The following is a 20819-nucleotide window of genomic DNA, read 5'->3' on the forward strand; positions in this document are numbered from 1 at the left end:
AGTTAAGCTCTTTAGTAAATACAAAATCAACGAAGGTTTTCCCAGATATCTATGTTTGGTGACAAGACCATCCCACAAGTTTGTGCTAACAAGACTGAGGTTTGGTGTAGCACACCACTTAGTGGCCCAGCCAAGTATTAAGAAACATCCAATAGGGCCGTGCCAATGTGATGGCATCACCAAACAAAGCCCCCTGCACTTTTTACTGATTTGTAAATTGTATATGAATTTTAGGGTAGCTTACCTGAAGCCCTTGTTTTTAAATCATGGTGTATGTACACTGAACCAGGCAATGATTCTGTTACTTAATCTGGAAACTGCCGATATTTGTTTCTTTACTGCTACTTTTTTAAATCAGTCTATTAGGGCACGTAAGAGTATGTTATTTTAAGAATCATGTTTTAATCCTTGTAATCATGTTTTATCTGTCTTTTATTTGTTGTTGTGCTTTTATGGTCATCTTGTATGTACCGAATAAAGCTTCATGAATTGAATTGAATGGAATTGACTTGGCTTCAGAAAGTAAAGCGCCCCTGGCAAGCATCACACTCAACGCTACCAAGGCATTCAATAGGGTGAATTGGCAATACCGGTTGAATCATTATAATATGGGTGATACATTTTGTTGGGCCATATGGGGATATATAAAGCTCCTGTGGCCAATATCATGTTGAATGGAAACTTAACATCAAGTTTGAAAATAACAAGAGGGGCTAGACAGGGCTGCCCCCTCTCTGGGTTACTATTTAATTTATACATCAAACCTTTTGCAGAAAAGATCAGGATGGAACAGCAAATTACCTCTTTCAAGCACGGTTCTTGGCGGAAAATAATCTCCTTATATGACGTAATGGTCTAAACACAAGATCTGGTGCACGCACTCAGCAGGTAATGGGCCTGCACTACTCCACAGGAGGTGAAGTGGTCTGCACTTATCACCTAACCCCACAAATGACATTCAGCCCCACAAGCGCTTCTCAGCAGGTAAACAGCAGTGATCAGCAGAGGCACAGTAGGTAAGGGACTCTGCACACTCCTGCCTGCACCTTCAGTAGGAATCCCCCTCACACCCTCCAAAACAACACAAAACACCTACACTCGCCCCCTTTCTACCCAGTGTCCCCGCTTCCATGCGTCCCTTTGGCATAGGAGTGCTCGGGCACACCTCCTGCACATGAGGCTGCTGAAGGTGAGTGCGACCTACACATAAACAAACTGGAAGCTGAGCCCTGGGGAGCAGCCACCAGCGGCTGCAGCCTCTTCAGAGCCTCTGTTCGCACCTGCAGAGCGTAGTGAATCTGGCCCTAGCATAAACTTGATACCTGGTTATGGTAATGAGGGGCAGCAGGAATGGTGCCAGTCCAACTTTCAGTGTAGCTGGCAGTGGTGCCACTTAAGAGCCTGGTGTTTGTAGTAGCTGTGACAGCCGCAGCCTGCTGGTGTGATCTGGTGCTGTCGGGTTGGCAAGGTAGTGGCGCGCCGATTGGGCATCACTTAGCTGCACTCCTCAGTAATAATTTTTTTGTCGAGCCTAGCAGCAGTGAGCATGCACTGCTCGATCTGCGAGACTGCTGTAGTACAGTATGGGAGAGATGCCCCGCCCCCAATCCTCCCATATTTTTCATTGGCTTGTGTCATTGTCTTTGGTAAATGCTGCCTTCGGATTAGCTAATAGGCTTTTTAGTCCCTCCTTAGTACGGGGTTTGTCCACATTTGTTCCCTCCATGGCGACTGGCCCCTTTACTTCAGTTGTTTCATGAGACCTGTTATTTAGTCTGTAAGCACTATTTACTTTATTGAGTTTCTCTTACTGCTGGCCAGACATGTGCTGTTTCAGCTAAAACCGCTTGTGCTTTTTTAAGAAGCACAGCCACAAGGGCACCTGCTTTCAATCACTTTAACCCAGCTTTATCTGGGGTCTGTTTCAACCCTCCCCCCAAGTTAAATGGATTTAGAAATGATTAAAGAATGAAGTCATGTGAATTCCAGGTAGTACATAATCCTGTGATAATAGGCTGAAGCTGCCAACAGCACATCTGTGTTACATGTGACCTGTACTAAAGTCACCTGATGGGCTGTTCTCAAAAGCCTGATTTATTAACACCACCATCACCGATACCACCACCACCACCACCAATACTACCACCAATACCACCACCTCCACCAATACCACCACCACCAATATGAACACCACCGCCAATACCACCACCAGTACCAACAATACCACCAACACCACCACCAATACCACCACCACTACCCCCACCATTACCACCACCACCAATACCACCACCAACACCACCAATACTACCACCAATACCAACACCACCAATATCAACACCAATACCACTGCCAATGCAATACCAATACCGCCACCAATACCACCACCACTAATACCACCATCACCAATACCACCACCACCAATACAACCAGGCCACGAATACCACAACCACCACCAATACCACCACCACCAATACCACCCACACCAATATTACCACCACCATCAATACCACCACCAGCAACCCCAATACCACCAGCACCAATGCCACCAACACCACTACCACCATCAACAATACCACCACCACCAATACCATCACAAATACCAACACCACCAATACCAACAGCACCAATACCACAACCAATACCACCACCACTAATACCACAAACACCACCACCAATACCACCACCAATTCCACCAGACCACCAATACCACAACTTCCACCAATTCCACCACCACCAATACCACCACCTCCCCCCACCACTACCAATACCACCATCACCAATATCATCACCACCAATACCTTCACCAATATCACAACCACCAGTACCATCACCTCCACCACCAATACCACCCCACCACCACCAATACCCCCACCACCAATACCCCACCACCAGTACCCCCACCACCACCAATACCACCGCCGCCAATACCAATACTACCACCACCAATATCAATACCACCTCCACCACCACCACTGCCACCAACATCACCACCAATACCACCACCACAAATACCACCACCAATACCAATACAATCACCAACACCAATACCACCACCATCACCACTACCACCACCAATACCAGTACCACCACCAATACCAAAATCACCACCAATAACACCACCACTAATACTAGTACTACCACCAATACCAAAATCACCACCAATAACACCACCACCAATACCAGTACCACCACCAATACCAATACCACCACTACCAATAATGTCACCACCAATAAGACCACCTCCACCAATACCTCCACCACTTTCACCAATACCACAACCACCTCCACCAATAACAGCTCCACCAATACCACCACCAATACAACCGCCTGAGTGCCTCTTGCTCACTAGTAATAGCAGGGCCACTGTATGAGGCTGGAGCTGCAGCCGAGACCATCCCCTCCTTCCTCCATGCCTCCTTGAAGTACAGCCCGCCCTGCACCAGAAGGTGAAGCCAGGGCCCTACTTCAGCTGAAGTGTTTTTTATTAGACCAAAGATAGCAATGACATTACGCAACGCCACAATGTCCACTCAAATCACGGGGAGGGCAGGAAATAGCCCCCCTCCTGCTATTCCTCCTAAGCCGCGACAGAGTAATCATAGAGCGAAAGGTGTTGGAGCGCTCTGTTCATGTTTATAGCTTGGATTATATGTAACTCTCACTTCACACTTTGTGTCTGTGTAATTTACACCACTTGCATATCTTCTTCACTGCACTATTTATCACTACTTTGAAGACGTTGCAGGCTGATCTCTTCCACTGATATTTACAATCTAAAAAGCTGTCAAGAAGACCCTTTATTGCAATGCAACAGGTCTCATTTGCGAGAGTTTAAGACATTAGTATTGTAAATGACAATGCCATTTATTTATGTTTTATAACCCTAAACACAAATAAAATGCATTGTCATTTGCAATGCCAATAGCTCAAACTTGCTTGAATGCAAGACCTATTGTATTGCAAATACTTGTTATTAGAGTTCACTAAGCAGTACTGTCTTTGAAATAAATAGCATCCTGGCTTGCTGTAATGAGTGCACCGTACTCTCCTGAGGCTTGCGAATGCCAATACTGCTGTCTGCGGCGACTCGCGAGTACTAGGTTAATGCCCTTCAATTTCTGGTGCTTTGCATTAGTTATAAGATCTTCTTAGAGTTTCTTGTTGCTGAAATGGGTGTAATTTGTGATATTTAACTATTGCAATTGTGGTGCTTGCAGTGATCCACGTAACACTTACTTACACTTAGATAACCAGCAATAACAGCCATGTTTGCCAGCAAAATATGGCAGTATTACTGTACACAGCAATTTAATTATCCTGATCATTCGAGATTACTAAAGGGGTCAGGGAAATTGGGGCCATTCATGAACGGGACAGGTGAGAGGGGAAACAAATAAGCACACTAGGAGAAAACAACAGAACAAATATTCCTCAATTTTCAAAATGAAGATTAGACGTACTTTAGGTGTGTGAGAGAAAACTGAATAATTGGCTTTATCTACATTTTTACATAAATGTAACTTACGGTGGTGCATAGTTACACACTGCCAAGTTCACATTCGTTGATGTTTCTTCTTGAACAGTTGCGCAAAATGCCACGCCACATCCAACTTTGTAACTAGTAGCCCAAACAACCTAAAAATAACATTATATTTTTTATCTTACACACAAAATGCAGTTGTATAACATTATATTATTTGACCCTACTAAAAATCCACATCGCTTTTGATTAGGACACAAATGCTTGATTGAGGGATACTATTATTGTAAAAAATAAATGTTTTCCGTGGGGACTCCTTTAATTGTACAGGACTGTGGAGATTATCTTTTAATGCAGGCTGCCTGTTCGCAGTCGGACATACCAGCTCGTGGGTAACAGGAAGCAGATATAAGGGAGCCCTTGACACTCATCGGGTATATTTATGTGTGTTTACTAGAACACTTTTCTTAAATGCTTGATATGGGCTTGTTCATTATAGATATTTGAACAGAAGCATTTTGTCACTGTGTTATTAAATAGACTTAACCCAGAAAGCCATACAATATGCGCTGTTTGTGCTGTACACAATAACACTTCATGCAATTGGTGTGAAATTGCTCTACAATTGATACATTTTGTGAAAGGGCAGTTGTGAAGATAAAAGCACATCTTGAAGTAAGGATTACCTGATCCATCAGGAAAGGCCCTTTGAGCCTGATTATTTTGGTTAACTAGCACTGGTTACATTCTATTACCCTGTTCTGGGATCGGCCCGGTGGTAGATAGCTTTCAGAGGAATACACCACTGTCCTCTAGATTTTGCAAGATAATTCAGGAATCTTGCCTTTTGCAATAATCCTTTGCTCTGGCGAGTCTGAGGCAAAGACAGCACATTAAATGAGGAGACTAAGGAGATTATACAGGTTGTTGCTAAACTAAGACTCTTGCTTAGTTCTGCAAGGTTTGCATTCACATCCAAGGGTGTCACAAGTGAACTTAGTTCAATGCAACAGCGATTGAATGTGAAGAAGTAGGTTGTTGTAATCCCCACTCAATACCTAGTTATAAGTATTTAGGTTAATAACAGTTCCTAAACAGGTATCCAGGGACACAGTGGTAATTTATACGCCCAATTTCATTCTTCACAATATCCCACACAAGAACTGCATAAAGAAAAATAAACTTTGCCTAGAAAGTGTTCATTTCAACAGTCTCATTCTGTTGCTTAGCACATCTAAAATAACTTCACAGAATATTATTAAAACAGCAAAATGCATGCTTCGAACAACGAGAATAAAAAGAACATTTCTACCATAGTTAAAATGTTATCAAGCAACCTAACATCCTAAAACCTACTTCTATGCGTTATTATATAAGAGTTTCTTAGGGAGAATAAACACACTGCAAAACTGTTTAGAGCAAAACGCTGTATTTATCAGTAGTCAGGAGTAAGAGTTCCCTAAAAAGAAAACATACATCAGCAGTAGCTTCCCTCCTCCCAGACTTGGCTTGGTATCAGCTTTCAAAGCAGAATGGGATGCAGCAGCATCGCGGCAATCTGAAGAGTTTGTGGCAGTATCGTGCGCGATAATTCAGGGTAAGGACTTCTCTTCCCAAATGGTCAATTGGCAGGCTTTTTATATAGTATTTTATCTGAGGTGGGGATTTCTGACATAACCTTAGGGACTGTCTAACCTATGTGCATCAATATGCTTGTCTTAGACACATTTTTATTAAAAAAGAATAAGATTAAAAAAACGTCTATTCAGACTACACTGTTGTGCTATCATTATCTGACCTTGAGCCAGAGATGACAAGGCACTTGTTCAAGGCTGATTTCACATCAGGTGTCTTATCAAGGTCATTGACTGTGCATCAGGTGTCACTGAACAACGTAATACAGTCACAAGTTCTTGGAAAGATAAGGACAGATGACATCTGCGTCAAAGGCAGCCACGTCTATGATTAGGCAAATAAAGAGAAAAATGAGTCTTGGCCTGCTCAAGGTGGAGTCTGGCCTTAGGGACTTTACATCAGGATAACGAGGTAGAGGGAGTGGGGGAAGGGTGTATCCTGGCTTGTGGGAGGAATCTGACCCTGCATCTGTGTTTCACAAAGAAGATCTAAATTTTACTGATCTGGTGAATGTTGTCTTTATGCACAATCTCCAAAGTGCAGTCAGACATGTACTTTGGACTTGTCTCCACTACCCTGCTTTAATCATACACATAGGCTTTTCTAAGAGCTCCCTTTTCATTTATAACCCCCCGAAGTTTTGTAATGTTCTCAAGCACTATAATGATTTTTTCAGAGACGATCATAAAAGTGATATTCACAAATATATCAAAAAAACTACAAACACAATATTTTATCAGCTATTAAACCATTGGCGGAATATGAAAGGACCTTATAATGAAAACTGGTAAAGGAAAGGGCAATATATATGATTATGCACCATGGTGAAAAATATCAAAGACAAAGCCATGCAGTACCTGCCACTGCATTGAAAGGACCTGGTTCAGGGTATTGTGCTACTGACGGTGTGGCCAAATTAGACACACCCACCTACAAGAGTTGTACACTGGTACTTGTCCAGCACATGCTTAGCTTAAGATGACTCCGCCTAAGTATGGTGTGGGTTTCAGCAAGCTGTTGGTTGCAGACGAAGTTCAAGACGAATTCTGTACAAGTAAAATGTTCTCAGACTTCTTATCATCATTGTCCCACAATGAAGCTGACCACTTTTAAGGTCTTCGCAACATTGATAGCAAATTATCCTTTCAAAACATTTAAGTTTCCAATCAGCACCATCCAAAGGCTCAAATAATTACCATATTCAACTCTGAGGTAAACCAGACCAACTAAACACTAATTTTCTTGGGTTCTAGATTGTTTTATGGGTCAGATAATGAAGGTGATAATTCTTCACAGTATCAACCAATTCTAACTCATTTGCATGCTCACTCAAAATATAACGAATTATCCTTCCAGTAATTTTGGTAATATTTAAGGAAAACAATGAGTTTTCCTTAAATTAACCTCACCCACCAAAAGGCCTCTTGGTGGCATGCTTCATCATCAGGTTCTTCCCGCGCTGCTGCGGACGGGCGTACTACGACTGACAGATATGTGGGAACACTTTGGAAGGTGAAAGCTATAAACTAATGTGGGAGTGGAAGGGTCAGAAGAAAATGTGAGGTTAAAAAATGCCTGGCCTCTTGGAACCTAAACTTTATTGAATCCTGTGGCTGGTATTGTTAAAAAAGAGGGTTAAGGGAGACGCACAGGGTAATGGATGTGTGACTCCTGGTTAATGTTATTTTAGGGAAGCTCATAGTTTTCCTTAAATGTAAATGTAGTATACTTGTAAAGCGCACAGCTGCCCCAGCAACGGGGCGTCCCGGCGCTGTATAACTCTGGGGAACCCGTCCTGGCTTTCCCTGTGGGATGGTCCCTTGCTGGGAGTCCCCAAGGTGGAGCCAGGCATCCCCGGAATTGGTGGGGCCATTGTGGAGATTAGGCAAGCTAATGCCCAGAGTTGCCGAGTGGAACCCCTGATTAGAGTAAGCACCGAAGCGAGAATTATCGAGTCCGCTGACCAAGGTCCACGACCCTGCCGCGTCGGGAATTGAACCCTGGTCCCAGGCTGACTTCTGCTCTCAGGCCTGCCGCCTCTAACCAGTGAGCCACACTACTCCACTTAAGTTTTACCAAAATTCATGAAAGGATACTTTGTTATATTTAGAGTGGACTTTCTTTGGTTGTTTATGTGATAAAGGAGGCGGAGTCCACTAAGTACCTCTCTCTCTCTCCCCCTTTGATTAATTTGTCATTTGCATGTTCACCAGAATTTTCTATTGTCCAATTTCAGACTCAAACCAAGTGAAAGTCAGCTTTCTAATCTTCCCTTTGGTTTTCCTAGGGAGTCCCTTAATTGTGCTCAATGATTGCTTGGGAATATGTTTGTAGATTATCAATATATATTGAAATATTCTAAAGCAGTATGCCTTTTCACAGTTGGATATACAACCCAGGAGTAATAGGAGGCACGCATATAGGGGTTTAGGGTTCTTAGAAGACGACCACTGGGCATATGTGTGACTACTCACAAAACAGTTTCCTTAAATGCACTACACAGCAGTTCATGACATATTTTGATAAGAGCTCTCTCTCTTGGTATTATTACATAAAATTAACCTAGAACATAGTTCAATATACAGTTTTTGCGCTTCAGGCACTACATACTTTATTACTTGGTGAGGAATTTCCTTCCCTTAAAAACTGCTTTAGGAGAGGGGAGTTGCTGAGATAAATTCTATCCTTAAAGTTAGGGTTGTCTGCTTCCTGATCCACAGCATAAGTTAAATTCTTTTATTTTTCTTAGTAGTGGTGAGGAGGTGATTAGCCTTTATAGGAATTCATCACTATCCTCCAGATTTTTAAGCTTAGTTGATTAATATTGCTTTTGGCTCTAGTCAGAGACACCTGCTGCACAATATATGAGGAGCCTAAGGAGATGTAACCAAGGGATTCCTGGTTTGTTGGAGGAATCATATCTTGCAGGCACCCTGTGAATGGCAAATGTGCTAGGAGTACCTTCCATTAGTATGCCTGCTTTATCAAGCAATGTCCAATATGTGGTCCTATCAGTTTCTGCCAAAGTATTTTGCAACCCATTTCTTTTTTCATTTAAGACACAAGATGATATCAATCTTATTTGAAAGTGTAGTTATGGTTATATCTGTCTGTTTGCTTTGACTATGTAACTTATGTTGGAGTCGGAGGTTAAGAAGGGGATGGTTGTTGTATGCGGGAAGGTCGGGACAAAGGATGTTAGATGTTCTGGTTCAGCATTTTTTGATGCATGGGTCTTTGGAATGATAAATTACGGGTTAGGATAAATGTTTCAATTGGTTCTTAAAAAAACAAAAAAGAAAGGAAGTTTGCTTTCTTTGTGGTATAATTTTCAGAAATTAACTTTAAACATTTTCGTGGTGGCTGTCAGGGACTTGGGCAAGGACAGGGAACTGGATAGAAAATGTACCCAGAAAGAGGAGTACAGCGCTGCCCAGTGTCCCACAGGGAGTCAGTGGAGAAAACGGGTTTCAAGTGGGAAGCCTGTTTAAGTAAACAAGATGGCTAAGACAAGAGGCAATTTAGCATTCAGAATACCTACACCCGGGATGGATGTGCAGACATATATATACACACACAGTAACATTAACAATAAAAGGAATGTGGTGGTTAAGCACTCAGGAGCTCCCACGGTAAGACTGAAGTTCAGTAAGTTCCTCACCCACAATTGCTGTTACAGATACCGACTGCAAATACCCACACATAGGATATGCATGCGAAGGCAGGCTCTGTGGAGCTTATACCTATTGCGATCTAATAAATGTAACTCAAAGACAATACTCACCAGTGGACAAGAAACACCACCTACGTAGGCAGCTGTGCCCGCGGATCCTGGTGATCAAACAGGAACACGCAAGGCAGTAACAGCAAGGGGGGTAGAACTAAACACAAGCACAATAGACCGGGAGCTAGCAAGGAGGAGTGCTTAACAAGAAAGGAAGGAAATCACAGGGCACACTTAGTAGAAAGCAGGTAACAAACATACAGGGATAGAAGCAAGACAGCTGGCATAAAAAGACCGCAAACTAGGAACTAGAACCAAGGAAATGGGAAGAAAGGCAGGGACTGGAGAATGATACATAGAAGGGGAGACTACAAGGGTATACTAGAATAGTGCTATATCAGGAGTCAAGACACAGTAGCACTGAAGGCAGTGCTGGAGCAGACACGAGAATTGAGCAAAAGCTGAAGAGCCAAGGCAGTGCTAGTTCAGGAACAGGAAATCACTATAGCCCAGGAGTCAAGGTAGCACTGCAGTCAGTGATAGTTTGGGAACAGGACATTACTATAGTTCAGGAGTCAAGGTAGCACTGCAAGCAGAACTAGTACAAGGAAACAGGAAATAGCTACAGTTCAGGAAACAAGGAGTCAAAAGAGCACTGCAAATCAGGAACAAGAAATAGCTGAAGCTCACGTACAAATAATAACTATAGTTCACGAACTACTGGAAACAAGGACATCAAAAGCTCAGGAAACAAGGATCGTTCTCACCAGTAGACAGCTACAATGACCAACTTTGGCCTGAAGGAATCTGAGGCTTACAAGAGCTCATAGTAAGAGCATGAATCAGGTATGAGCAGGCTAGCTGCACCAGCCACAGGTGAGCTGAATTCCTCCACCCCGCCTTGGCCTGCAGGGGGTGGAGACGAAGCAGTGATCAGAAAGCAGTGAGCAGGGAACTCTAGGTAATGGAGTTCCACACATGAGCTGGCTGGCTTCAAGCAAGAGCAGGCTGGCTTTCACAAAACACGGCATGGATTTTGAATGGATGTCCATTTCCAAGTAGAGTCCAAATGGCTGGAAGTCAGCATGTACATGAAGGGGAGGGTCTGTAAGCTTATTAGAACACTGAAGAGTCCCAGAGTTCAGCCCCCTGGTGGTAGACACGAGAACGCAGGGAGCGAATCGTGACATAAAGTTGCCCAATATTTTAAACATTATCATCTTTTTTATACACTACGCTAGAAATGAGTAATTCCAAATCCCTCTACCACAAATTTAAAGAGGCCTACTACACATTCTAGAACAATTAACACCAGAACTGTGGACTACTTATACGAATGAAGCAGGAGAAATGCTGAATGTGCTGTCAGTTAAAATTAGAATACAAGAATGGGCTCAATGGCCTCACATACTGCAGTACAAATTGTCCAGGGAAACAGAAACGTGCATTCTTCTAGTCCTCAAGGCGCTCTGAAAATACCTACGGGGCAAGCTCTTTACCTACCTGCTCTTCACTGTGGACGCTGGTCTTCTCGGTCCCCCCTCCCGTTGCCGCAGCTCCATTCTTCGCGGGCGCCGAGCGGAGGAGGGGACTACTAATCCCAGGCTCCTCTGCGGCGGAAGCCGCCCACGCCATTTCCGCGCCCGGAGGCGCATTTAATCGGAGGGCAGCCCCGGCAAAGCGGGCGCTCTGAAAATACCTACGGGGGCAAGCTCTTTACCTACCTGCTCTTCACTGTGGACGCTGGTCTTCTCGGTCCCCCCTCCCGCTGCCGCAGCTCCATTCTTTGCGGCCGCAGAGCGGACTAGGGGACTACTAATCCCAGGCTCCTCTGCGGCGGGAGCCGCCCACGCCATTTCCGCACCCGGAGACGCATTTAATCAGAGAGCAGCCCCAGCAGAGCGGGCGCTCTGAAAATACCTACGGGGGCAAGCTCTTTACCTACCTGCTCTTCACTGTGGACGCTGGTCTTCTCGGTCCCGCCTCCTGCTGCCGCAGCTCCATTCTTCGTGGCTGCCGGGCGGAGGAGGGGACTACTAATTCCAGGCTACTCTGCGGCGGAAGCCGCCCACGCCATTTCCGCGCCCGGAGGCGCATTTAATCGGAGGGCAGCCCCTGTTTCGCGGGACCGCGCGTGGGTCGCGCCGGGCTGAGCCCGGGCAAAGGGCGGGCCGTCTGTGGCCGTCCGAGGCCAGACGAGGCTGGGCTGGGCCACCCCCCTTTACATCTGCTCTTCGGGACACTTACAGTAAAATTGTAGTATTTTACTAGTGACATTATTTACTGGACTCATAATAGTTCGAACTGTGCAACAATACTGCTATGATTAATTCTCCGTGATCTTGAGATTTGTGTTGTATCTGATTCTAGCCCTGTAAATATACATCACAGAAAGTTGAATTCACGTCTTAGCAAAGGCAGGAAATCCTTGGTGGGAGGGTCCGTTAGAGGGACATTAGATCAGTTTATAACCAGGGCCGCCTCAGTGTTAGAACGTGAGATAGCTATCACTGAGCGTCGTCTGTCTTCAGAACTCCTGTATAATAAACACTCGTCCCTGAGCCCCATCCAGCTAGCGACCACCCCACCAAATGAAAGTACGGAAAAAGATTTAATTAGTGACATCAGTGTCCCTTTACAGTTACAAGACCTAACAGTATCAACTGAATTAAACAGGGAACATAACACCAATGACTCAAATATAGAACCACCATTAGAAATTACATCAGAGGAGCTTATATCAATAACACCACTTAAGTCCACCCCAAGAAAGAAAATACAAAATAAATCATTGGGCCCAGGGCTTGTAAAAAAAAGAAAGCGCGGGGGGAACAGTCAAAATGGTAGGTGCGTAAAAACACCTAAAATACTCCTGAGCCCCTTAAAGGGCCCAAGAACAGCTGTAAGGAAGACCCTGCCCGATCATTTTCCCCCACATTCTTATCCCACTCAAGATCTAATGGGAAACATTGAGCAACTAGTTAAATCCCTATTACTACCACTTGTGTAGATGGGTGAAAATAATGGCAGAACAATTGGGGTCCATAGAGGAAGCAATTGCAACCAATAGCGAATTAACTAGGGGACTGATAACCCATAGGCAGAAACAGTCCACATGTGCTATACCTACAGGGTTGAAACCAACTAACGTAACGAATAGTGTGGATTTATTACCCGTATCCAATGAAAACATACTGGCACCCTCGATAACAGATAAAGGCCATACGACCCATAGGGAAGAAAGAGCGGGAGGACAAGTTATCAAACCAGATAATACCCATGGATACACTGTCAGGATGCTCCCCTCTGATAAGAACCCAAGGGGAATTCCACAACAAATAGATATGCCACCGGAGGCGGCACCCTATGTTGTGGTACTTACCGGGGTCCCGGAACTAGTAGCCGGGAAAACAGAAGGATTTCTAGAACTCAAAAACAAAGGAGTACACTGGCTGAGAAAGAATATTGCATTACCCCCCAATATTGATGGTGAAATCCTGCACGTAAGAAGACTAGGTTGGGTGGGGCACAGACCGAAGGACATACAAGGGGATGTTATTATTATCAACTTTAGGGATCGCAGGGTAATTACACATATTGGAGATTGGTATACTGAGAGAGGTGGGGGAGGAATTCCGACACACAACTTAAGTTACTCCTACCCCCAATCCTTATTGACTAATCCTCTAAGACCCCGGACTCAATACATGTGTAATATAGCAGGCCCCAGTTTTAACATTCCTACCTTTAATCGTTTTGCCACGTTTTCTGGACTGGAAGGAGTAGATTGACTCTTTAATCTGGCGCTCAGGGACCGCTATGCACCCAAACATTCAGAAACGCTAGCGGCCCCAAAGGTTGGACATGAAGGTGAACAGATCAAACTAATGGATCCCAGTAAATTGCATGTGGAAACAAAATCCATTGAATGTGATGGCTTAAAGGGAGGGAGCCGGGTTAGGGAAGAACACATAAGCCACAAAGATAAGGCCACATTGCCCAACATCAACTTGGCAACGATCTTAGGCACTTATGACGAACTTGTGGGAAAAATTAATCTGAGGGAAACAAGTAAGATGGTACAACAACCTAAACAGTTTAATCCGACATTGATTAAATCATACGAGCTACAGGGAAAGGATACTGCAAACACCAAGGATTCAGATATGGGTACTAACATCTCCTCTTTAATCTGTGAGTTTAATAATTCGAATACCCTACTGTCAGTTAAAACCCCATTAATCAAGTCCTTAACACACCATAAGGAGCACAAACTGCACCTTAGCTCCCCTCCAGCCCCGGGTACAATGGAGGGTTTAATAGCAAGGGCGGATAGTCCTGTCTCCATCACAGAGACTCAACCTACTAACGACTTATTATGTTGGAATGTGGCGGGTCTATCTGACAAAATCACTAATCCCCTATGGCTGGAAACCGTGACCCAATACAGTATCGTTTGTATACAAGAAACATGGACAATCAATGAGTTTCACCTCTTGGGTTACAAGACCTCCATACCCCAGCCACGCCTAGTTTGTATGGCAGAAATAAGGGGGGATTATGTACATATATTTCAACTAATATAGGACCCACAGATGTAAAGTTCACATCCACAGAGTTCTACCAAATAATTGTCATCTCTTGGGGATCTCTAAAAAATCTCACATAAACTTCTATAACAATATTCCAACTTCATTAACTGAAACAGTTGTTAACAACCTTAGGTGAAATCTATCTAAAATAGAGGAGCAGATGGACGGAGACATGGCCCTTTTATGGGCAGGGGATTTCAATTGTCCTCTGTGTCCCCATGGCAAGGCGGGCATTTGTGGATTAGGAGATAACAAGGAAGATGCTCCCACGCATTTCTGTCACTCTAAATTAGGGGACCTTCTGAATAGTCTAACCTCCCATTTTGTTCTGTCATATGTTAATGAATTGTGCTCCCCAGTTAAGCCCTTCCGACCCACCTTTAATGGGAGAGGATGCAATTCAACCATTGATTATATACTTTTATCATCAAGGTACTCAGGGACAATAGTTAATTGGGATACACTAGATATCGTCTTAAGTGACCACTATCCCATTTCTGTGATCTTAAAATTTAATGACTCATCAAATAAAATGAATAGCATTTCACATAGTCCCCCACTAAAACTTGCTAGTACCAATGGGTACTACATCAAATGGGACAAAGTGGTGCCTGCGGACTTTCTACAAACTCTAGTTAAAAATACTTATGAGGACATCCAGACATGCCTCTCGACTAACGACGAGCACCAGATAGTTATTAACTCGTTTACTAAAATCTTATTAGAGATAAAAAAGACTTTTGATAAGGGCACCTAGACATGCTTCACAAAACAGACAAGGCTGGTTTAATAAGAGCTGCACTAAGGCACTTAAAGCACTAAAAGAGGCCTTACATATCATCCCAAGATCACAGGTAAAAATCCGGATAGCCAGGCATGCTTACCGTGCTGCTTTATCAAGCAGGAAAAACCAACTAAAGAAGGATGCATGGCTGGCACTTCAGGAGGCAACCGACAGGAGGGTCAACACAGCCTTTTGGAAGGCAGTAAATGCCCCTTTCCTGCAAAGTAAGCAAGCGGCTAAAATAGACCTAGTAATACCTGGCAACACTTGGGTCACACACTTTAGTAGCTTATACGATAAAGCGGAACCTATGGATTCTGGGAACATACAGAGAACTGACTATGGTGCATCCACAGGGCATAAAATACCTAGTGCATTTCCGTTAGGCATCATATTTGAATGCGAGGAAGTCCTTATGGCATTGAAGGAAAGCCATTCGGGGAAGGCCCCCGGCCCGGACTGTGTCCCCATAGATGTATATAAATCAATGATTGACCTATGGGCACCCCTGCTCACTAACGTGCTAAACTCTTTAAATACCTCCGGCTTTATCTCAACCTGGCCAGAGGCTCTTGTATGCCGATCTTCAAGAAAGGTGACAGGAATGACCCTTCCTGTTACCGTCCAATTTCACTACTTGACGCCCTGATGAAGGTTGCCGGGAGGATTATTTTAAACAGAATACAGGAGTGGACAGAAGAGCACGATGTTATCTCGAATTTACAATATGGTTTTAGAGCAGGCAAAAGAACCATAGAATAAGGCTTAAACCTGGCCCTAATAATAGCCAAATATACTCAGGCAAAAAATAGGAAACCTCTTCGTGACCTTCGTGGACTTAAGTTCCGCATTTGATTGCGTAGACCATGAGCTGCTCTGGGCGATACTCTCTGAAATAGGCTTAGATAAACATATCCTCTTGTTCATAAAAGAACTCTACAGGGGGGCAGGAGCACGAGTCAGATACAGAAGGGGGGGTGAGTGCTCTGATAAGTTCCAGATCCGCAGAGGAGTAAGACAGGGGTGCATCTTAGCACCTCTGCTCTTTACCCTATACATAAATGCAGTTAGTCAACATCTCAACGGAGCATACCACGACTACCCTACCATCAACGGGATTCCAATACCCATACTTTTATATGCGGATGATGCCGCTATAATGTCGCAAACAAGGGTAGGACTACAAAGGGCAGTAGGGAAGTTCACAGAGTTCATGAAAAATAGAGGTCTACACGTAAATGTCTCCAAAACTTTTACCATGTCCTGTGGAACTGGGACTAGAAAGAAACAATGCCCAATTTTCCTGGACGGTAGAAAAGTGGAGAACATAGATAAGTTTACATACCTTGGCATCAACTTTGATGGAAGGGGCACTTGGCAGGCAGCCGTAATGGCAAGGGGCCTAGCGTTTTCTAGGGCTACGGGCGCACTGATTAATTTTGCGAAAAAATTGGGAGGAAGGCCGGTTAGGGCCCTCTTACAGATTTTTAAAGCCAAATGCATATCAACTGGCACTTACGGAGCTGGGATCTGGGGGATTGAGCACGCAGATAGTCTGCAACGCTCCGCGAACTTTTTCCTTCGTTACCTACTGGCTGCACAGCAACATATGTGGCCCACAGTGAATTAGGTCTTACATACATCACGGACACCATAAATTCCTCACCTATCTTACTGTGGCACAATGTCTGGGCAAAGCAGGAGACTAGCTTGAACAGAGAAGTTATAAAAGATTGTCTCAGCTTGGCCGGTGCTGATAATATCAAGTGGCTTAAATACATGAGAAATACGCTCAATGACATTGGGCACCCGGAATTCTTTTCTAACCCGGCAACCATGAACACCGTGCCCAGAGCTACTCTTAAAAAATTGGTCTTACAGCACCTGGATAGTAACAGATGGTCTGTAGAAAAGGGTAAGCGTATGGTCGCAGAGCACCAATTGACCATTAACACTGAAGGGGTACAACAGTACTTAACCTTAGAACCATCCCCCTTCACTCGTATGCTCTTGACCCGCTTTCACACCGATACTTTTTTAGATTAGTCACTTTCCCATAATGTAACAATTGGACTAGAAATACAGAAAACAGTCCGTGTGATAACATCTCACCCCAGTCTAACATCCACTGCATATTATTCTGCAGGTTCTATTTGCTCCCGAGGGAAAGTTTCTTGAAACCCCTACTGAAGTTTTGGGGCATACGAACCTGCAGAGTGGCCTATTATAAATTGAAAACCCTAGAAAATGCACACGTCATTAAAGTTGTATCTACTTATCTAAAAGCGGTTGTCAGGGTCAGGACCTCGATGCAATCTTAGAACAACTGGTAAATAACTAGATTAGCAAATGTTATTATTTGTTTTTAACATCAATTTATTCTGTTTTTGTGAGTAAGTGTCCCGAGTACTGTATCACATTTTAGCTATTTTTTAATGTATCTATTTTTATAAGCCAAAGGCATTTTATCATGCTGTTTTTAAACTGTATGCTTTTATGATTCTGTCTTTACAAATTGAATAAAGCTTTATGAATTTGAATTTAGTCCTCAAGTCACTTTTACAGCAGGGAACAATAAGGAAAAGAGATATGAGTCTTTTAAACAGCTCCATTCTCCCTGTGAAAAAAACAAGGACAGCGTGAAATTTGTTCAAGATTTAAGAGTAATTAGGGCCATAGTTGTCGCATCATTTCCAGTAGTGCCTAGTCCAGCAACCATGCTGTCCTCTGTTCCTCCAAATGCCACTCATTTAACTGATGTGGATCAGTGTTCAACTTCCTTCTCAATACTAGTCCTCCCCAATAGACAATATAACTTCTCATTCTCACACTGCATATAACCCTGCATGTGGTATGGGTTGCCACAGGGCTGTACTGACTCACCTTCAACTTTTTCCAAGCTTTAAAAATAAATTTCAAACACATGATCCTGCCAACCGGGACAGCACTGGTATAGTATGTGGAGGACATGTGGCTTGCTTCTCTTCTCCTTCCTATACTGGGTGTTGTAAAGACACAGTTACTTTGTTACGCGACATTGTGTCACATGGCCATAAGGTATCAAAAGCAGACGTCCAATAAGGAAAGGGCCTATTTTTGGGGCCATGGCATTTCCCAGGGTATCTGCCACATCACTGTAGACTACATTGCATCAAGGCTCCAGATTCCCCACCCTACCACTCAATTTGAGGTGCAAGCTTCCTTCGGGTTGGCAGGGTACTGTAGACAATGGAACCCAAAATGTACCCTTGCAAGCATTGGCAAATAAAGAGATTACATATCCAGTCCCTTTGAGTACTGAATGTGAAGAAGTATCTCTGGCTTTGACAGAAGTGTTATGTACAGCCCCAGCTTTAGGCACGTCTGATAATACTATTAAATTAAATTTCTTATATCATGAAAAAGAAAGCTGTGCATTAGCAGGTCTAACACACAACCAAAGAAGCCAACTTGTACCTGTGGTTTACTTTTCACGGACCCTGGACTCTGTAACAGCAGTTTTCCTCCATTCTTAAAGCAATTGTGACAGCTGATATTGCAGTAAAACAGTGAGACAGCACGGTTTTAGGCACAATTCTTTGGCACTTATTACAAGTGGTCCGGTTAACTGCGATAGATTTGATAACTCCTCTCACAGGACAATTCGCAACTATAGGTTTTGTGATAAATACCGGCAGGTTTGACCTGTCGAAAATAATTGAGGGAAATATTCCTGTTATTGACAGAATATCCAGTCTGATAGTGTGGGCAATGGCATGCAACCCCAGCTCATCAGCACTCTAAGCCTTGCCAGCACCAGGAGCAGTGCTGCTAAAAAACATAATAAGTTTTGCCAAGAATTGCACATACACACGAAGACACAGATATTTCCTTGGCCAAAGGTGGGAACTTTTGATACCAACGCAATTGAACATATGAGAACACACATACAAACTAAATACACAGATAAAAAGAAAGACAGGAAGGAGGCATTATTAGAACTATGGGCCATCTTTGAGGAGGCCCAGATCGATAATCTTACACCACAGATAGCAAGCAAAGCGTCATATGGAGAGGCTCAGGTCAGTCCCCCCTGCTTTAGGATATTCCAATCTGTCAATAGCAGAAGTTGGTGGGTCCCCCCACAGAACGATGAACAGTACGTCCCAAGCATGAAAAACTAACAGACCAGCATGCCCAAACAATTCCAGTCCAACCCAAGTCCAGTGGTAAGGCTCCCAGAAGGTCGATTCCGGTCATGGAACTCCCGCCCCATTGAGAACACGCACACCCAGTGGTTCAGGTGAACATACACGGGTGACAGGGAGATTTGTGGCAGTCCTAGGCAGTGATACAGCAAGTGGGGAATGAGGAAGAGAGCCCAAGTTCCTCTGGAACTAATGATGAGGGTTAGGCTACAAAATTAGTCCAGTTAGCTGAGGAAACAACCGAGAGCGAATTTAAAGTCGAAGCCTGATCAAAAAGAACAGCGCATAGTTCAGAGAGAAAGAGGCAAACTAGACAGGATGGGGAAGAAAGGAGCGAGCTAAGGTTTGACAGAAAAAGAGCTCACACCTAGGAAGCACAGCAAGAAAAGAGAGCAGCACGACCCTCACTTAAGGGAAGCTGGCTTAGGTGCAGGGCACTGATTGGGGTAAATTTAAAAGTAGAATTAGATGAGAGGCTCGACAATCCTTCAACCAAGAAGAGGTGCTGACCGCAAAATAAGGCAACTTGGTACTGACTCAACCAAGACGCAGTAAAAATAAGATGGCACTGTTAGAAATGGGAACCCTGGCTGGCCAGGGCTTGCGCCAAAGTCAGTCAGAGACCACCACTTCCACGTCAGGGCAAGGGAGTCACACACCAAGATAACCCCTGCTCACCCCCTTGGTAGCTTGGCACGAGCAGACAGGCTTATCCCGGAGGCAATGTGTAAAGCATTTGCGCACGCACACAACAGCAACAACATCCTAGGCACGCCGCAAAAGGAACTCCACACAAGGTTATATAAAAATAACTTCTGTTTTGTCAAAACACATCAGATAGAAATCACACATGTACATTGTGCCAAATGGCACGGGCAATATTCACAAGGGATAATGTAGAGGACAGGGCCACATGGGCTACTGTCAGAATCAACACTTTTAGAAATAGCACTTCTAGAACTTAGAATAAGTGTAGCACAAAAGAACAATTATAGGTCACAACCAGTAACAACTGGTAAAGGTAGGTACACACTACGCAATCCTAATAACCATGGGCCTAGATCACGCATGGACACATAACCTCTCTAGTATAAACTCTACTAGGCAAAACACGACCACCTAAGAAAAATACATTTAGGGGTATAAGCATGCACATATTACACATGATGCATCACACCATTCAGAGGTGTAGGGAAGGAAAACACATGATGCATAAACATACATTCAGCGGTGTGAGAACAAGGAAAAACACATGATGCATAAAAAACATTCAGCGGTGCCAGAACACAACTCAATAGCGCAAAAACACATGATGCCTAAAAACATTCAGAGGTGCAGGAAAAACCACACAATTGCGCAAAAACTTATATAAGCCACCACCTGTGGCAGTCCCTAGGCCAACTGGCCTTGTTGGGGC

General features: G+C 43.8%; 1 protein-coding gene across 2 annotated transcripts in view; it reads right to left on the minus strand.

Moving 5' to 3' along the window:
• The window catches only part of LOC144814991 (glioma pathogenesis-related protein 1-like), a 753864-nt gene that overhangs the window by 376389 nt on the left and 356656 nt on the right, over positions 1-20819 (minus strand). For both annotated transcript variants that reach the window (XR_013606920.1, XM_078674151.1), the window contains exon 3: positions 4526-4635. Coding sequence is in view for 1 of the 2 variants with exons in the window: in XM_078674151.1 (XP_078530277.1) it covers positions 4526-4635 (110 nt within the window). In the remaining variant the exon portion in view is untranslated. The remainder of the gene's footprint in view (positions 1-4525; positions 4636-20819) is intronic.

The sequence above is a fragment of the Lissotriton helveticus genome, chromosome 1_1 (genome assembly GCF_964261635.1).
Source record: "Lissotriton helveticus chromosome 1_1, aLisHel1.1, whole genome shotgun sequence".
Taxonomy (NCBI): Eukaryota; Metazoa; Chordata; class Amphibia; order Caudata; family Salamandridae; genus Lissotriton; species Lissotriton helveticus.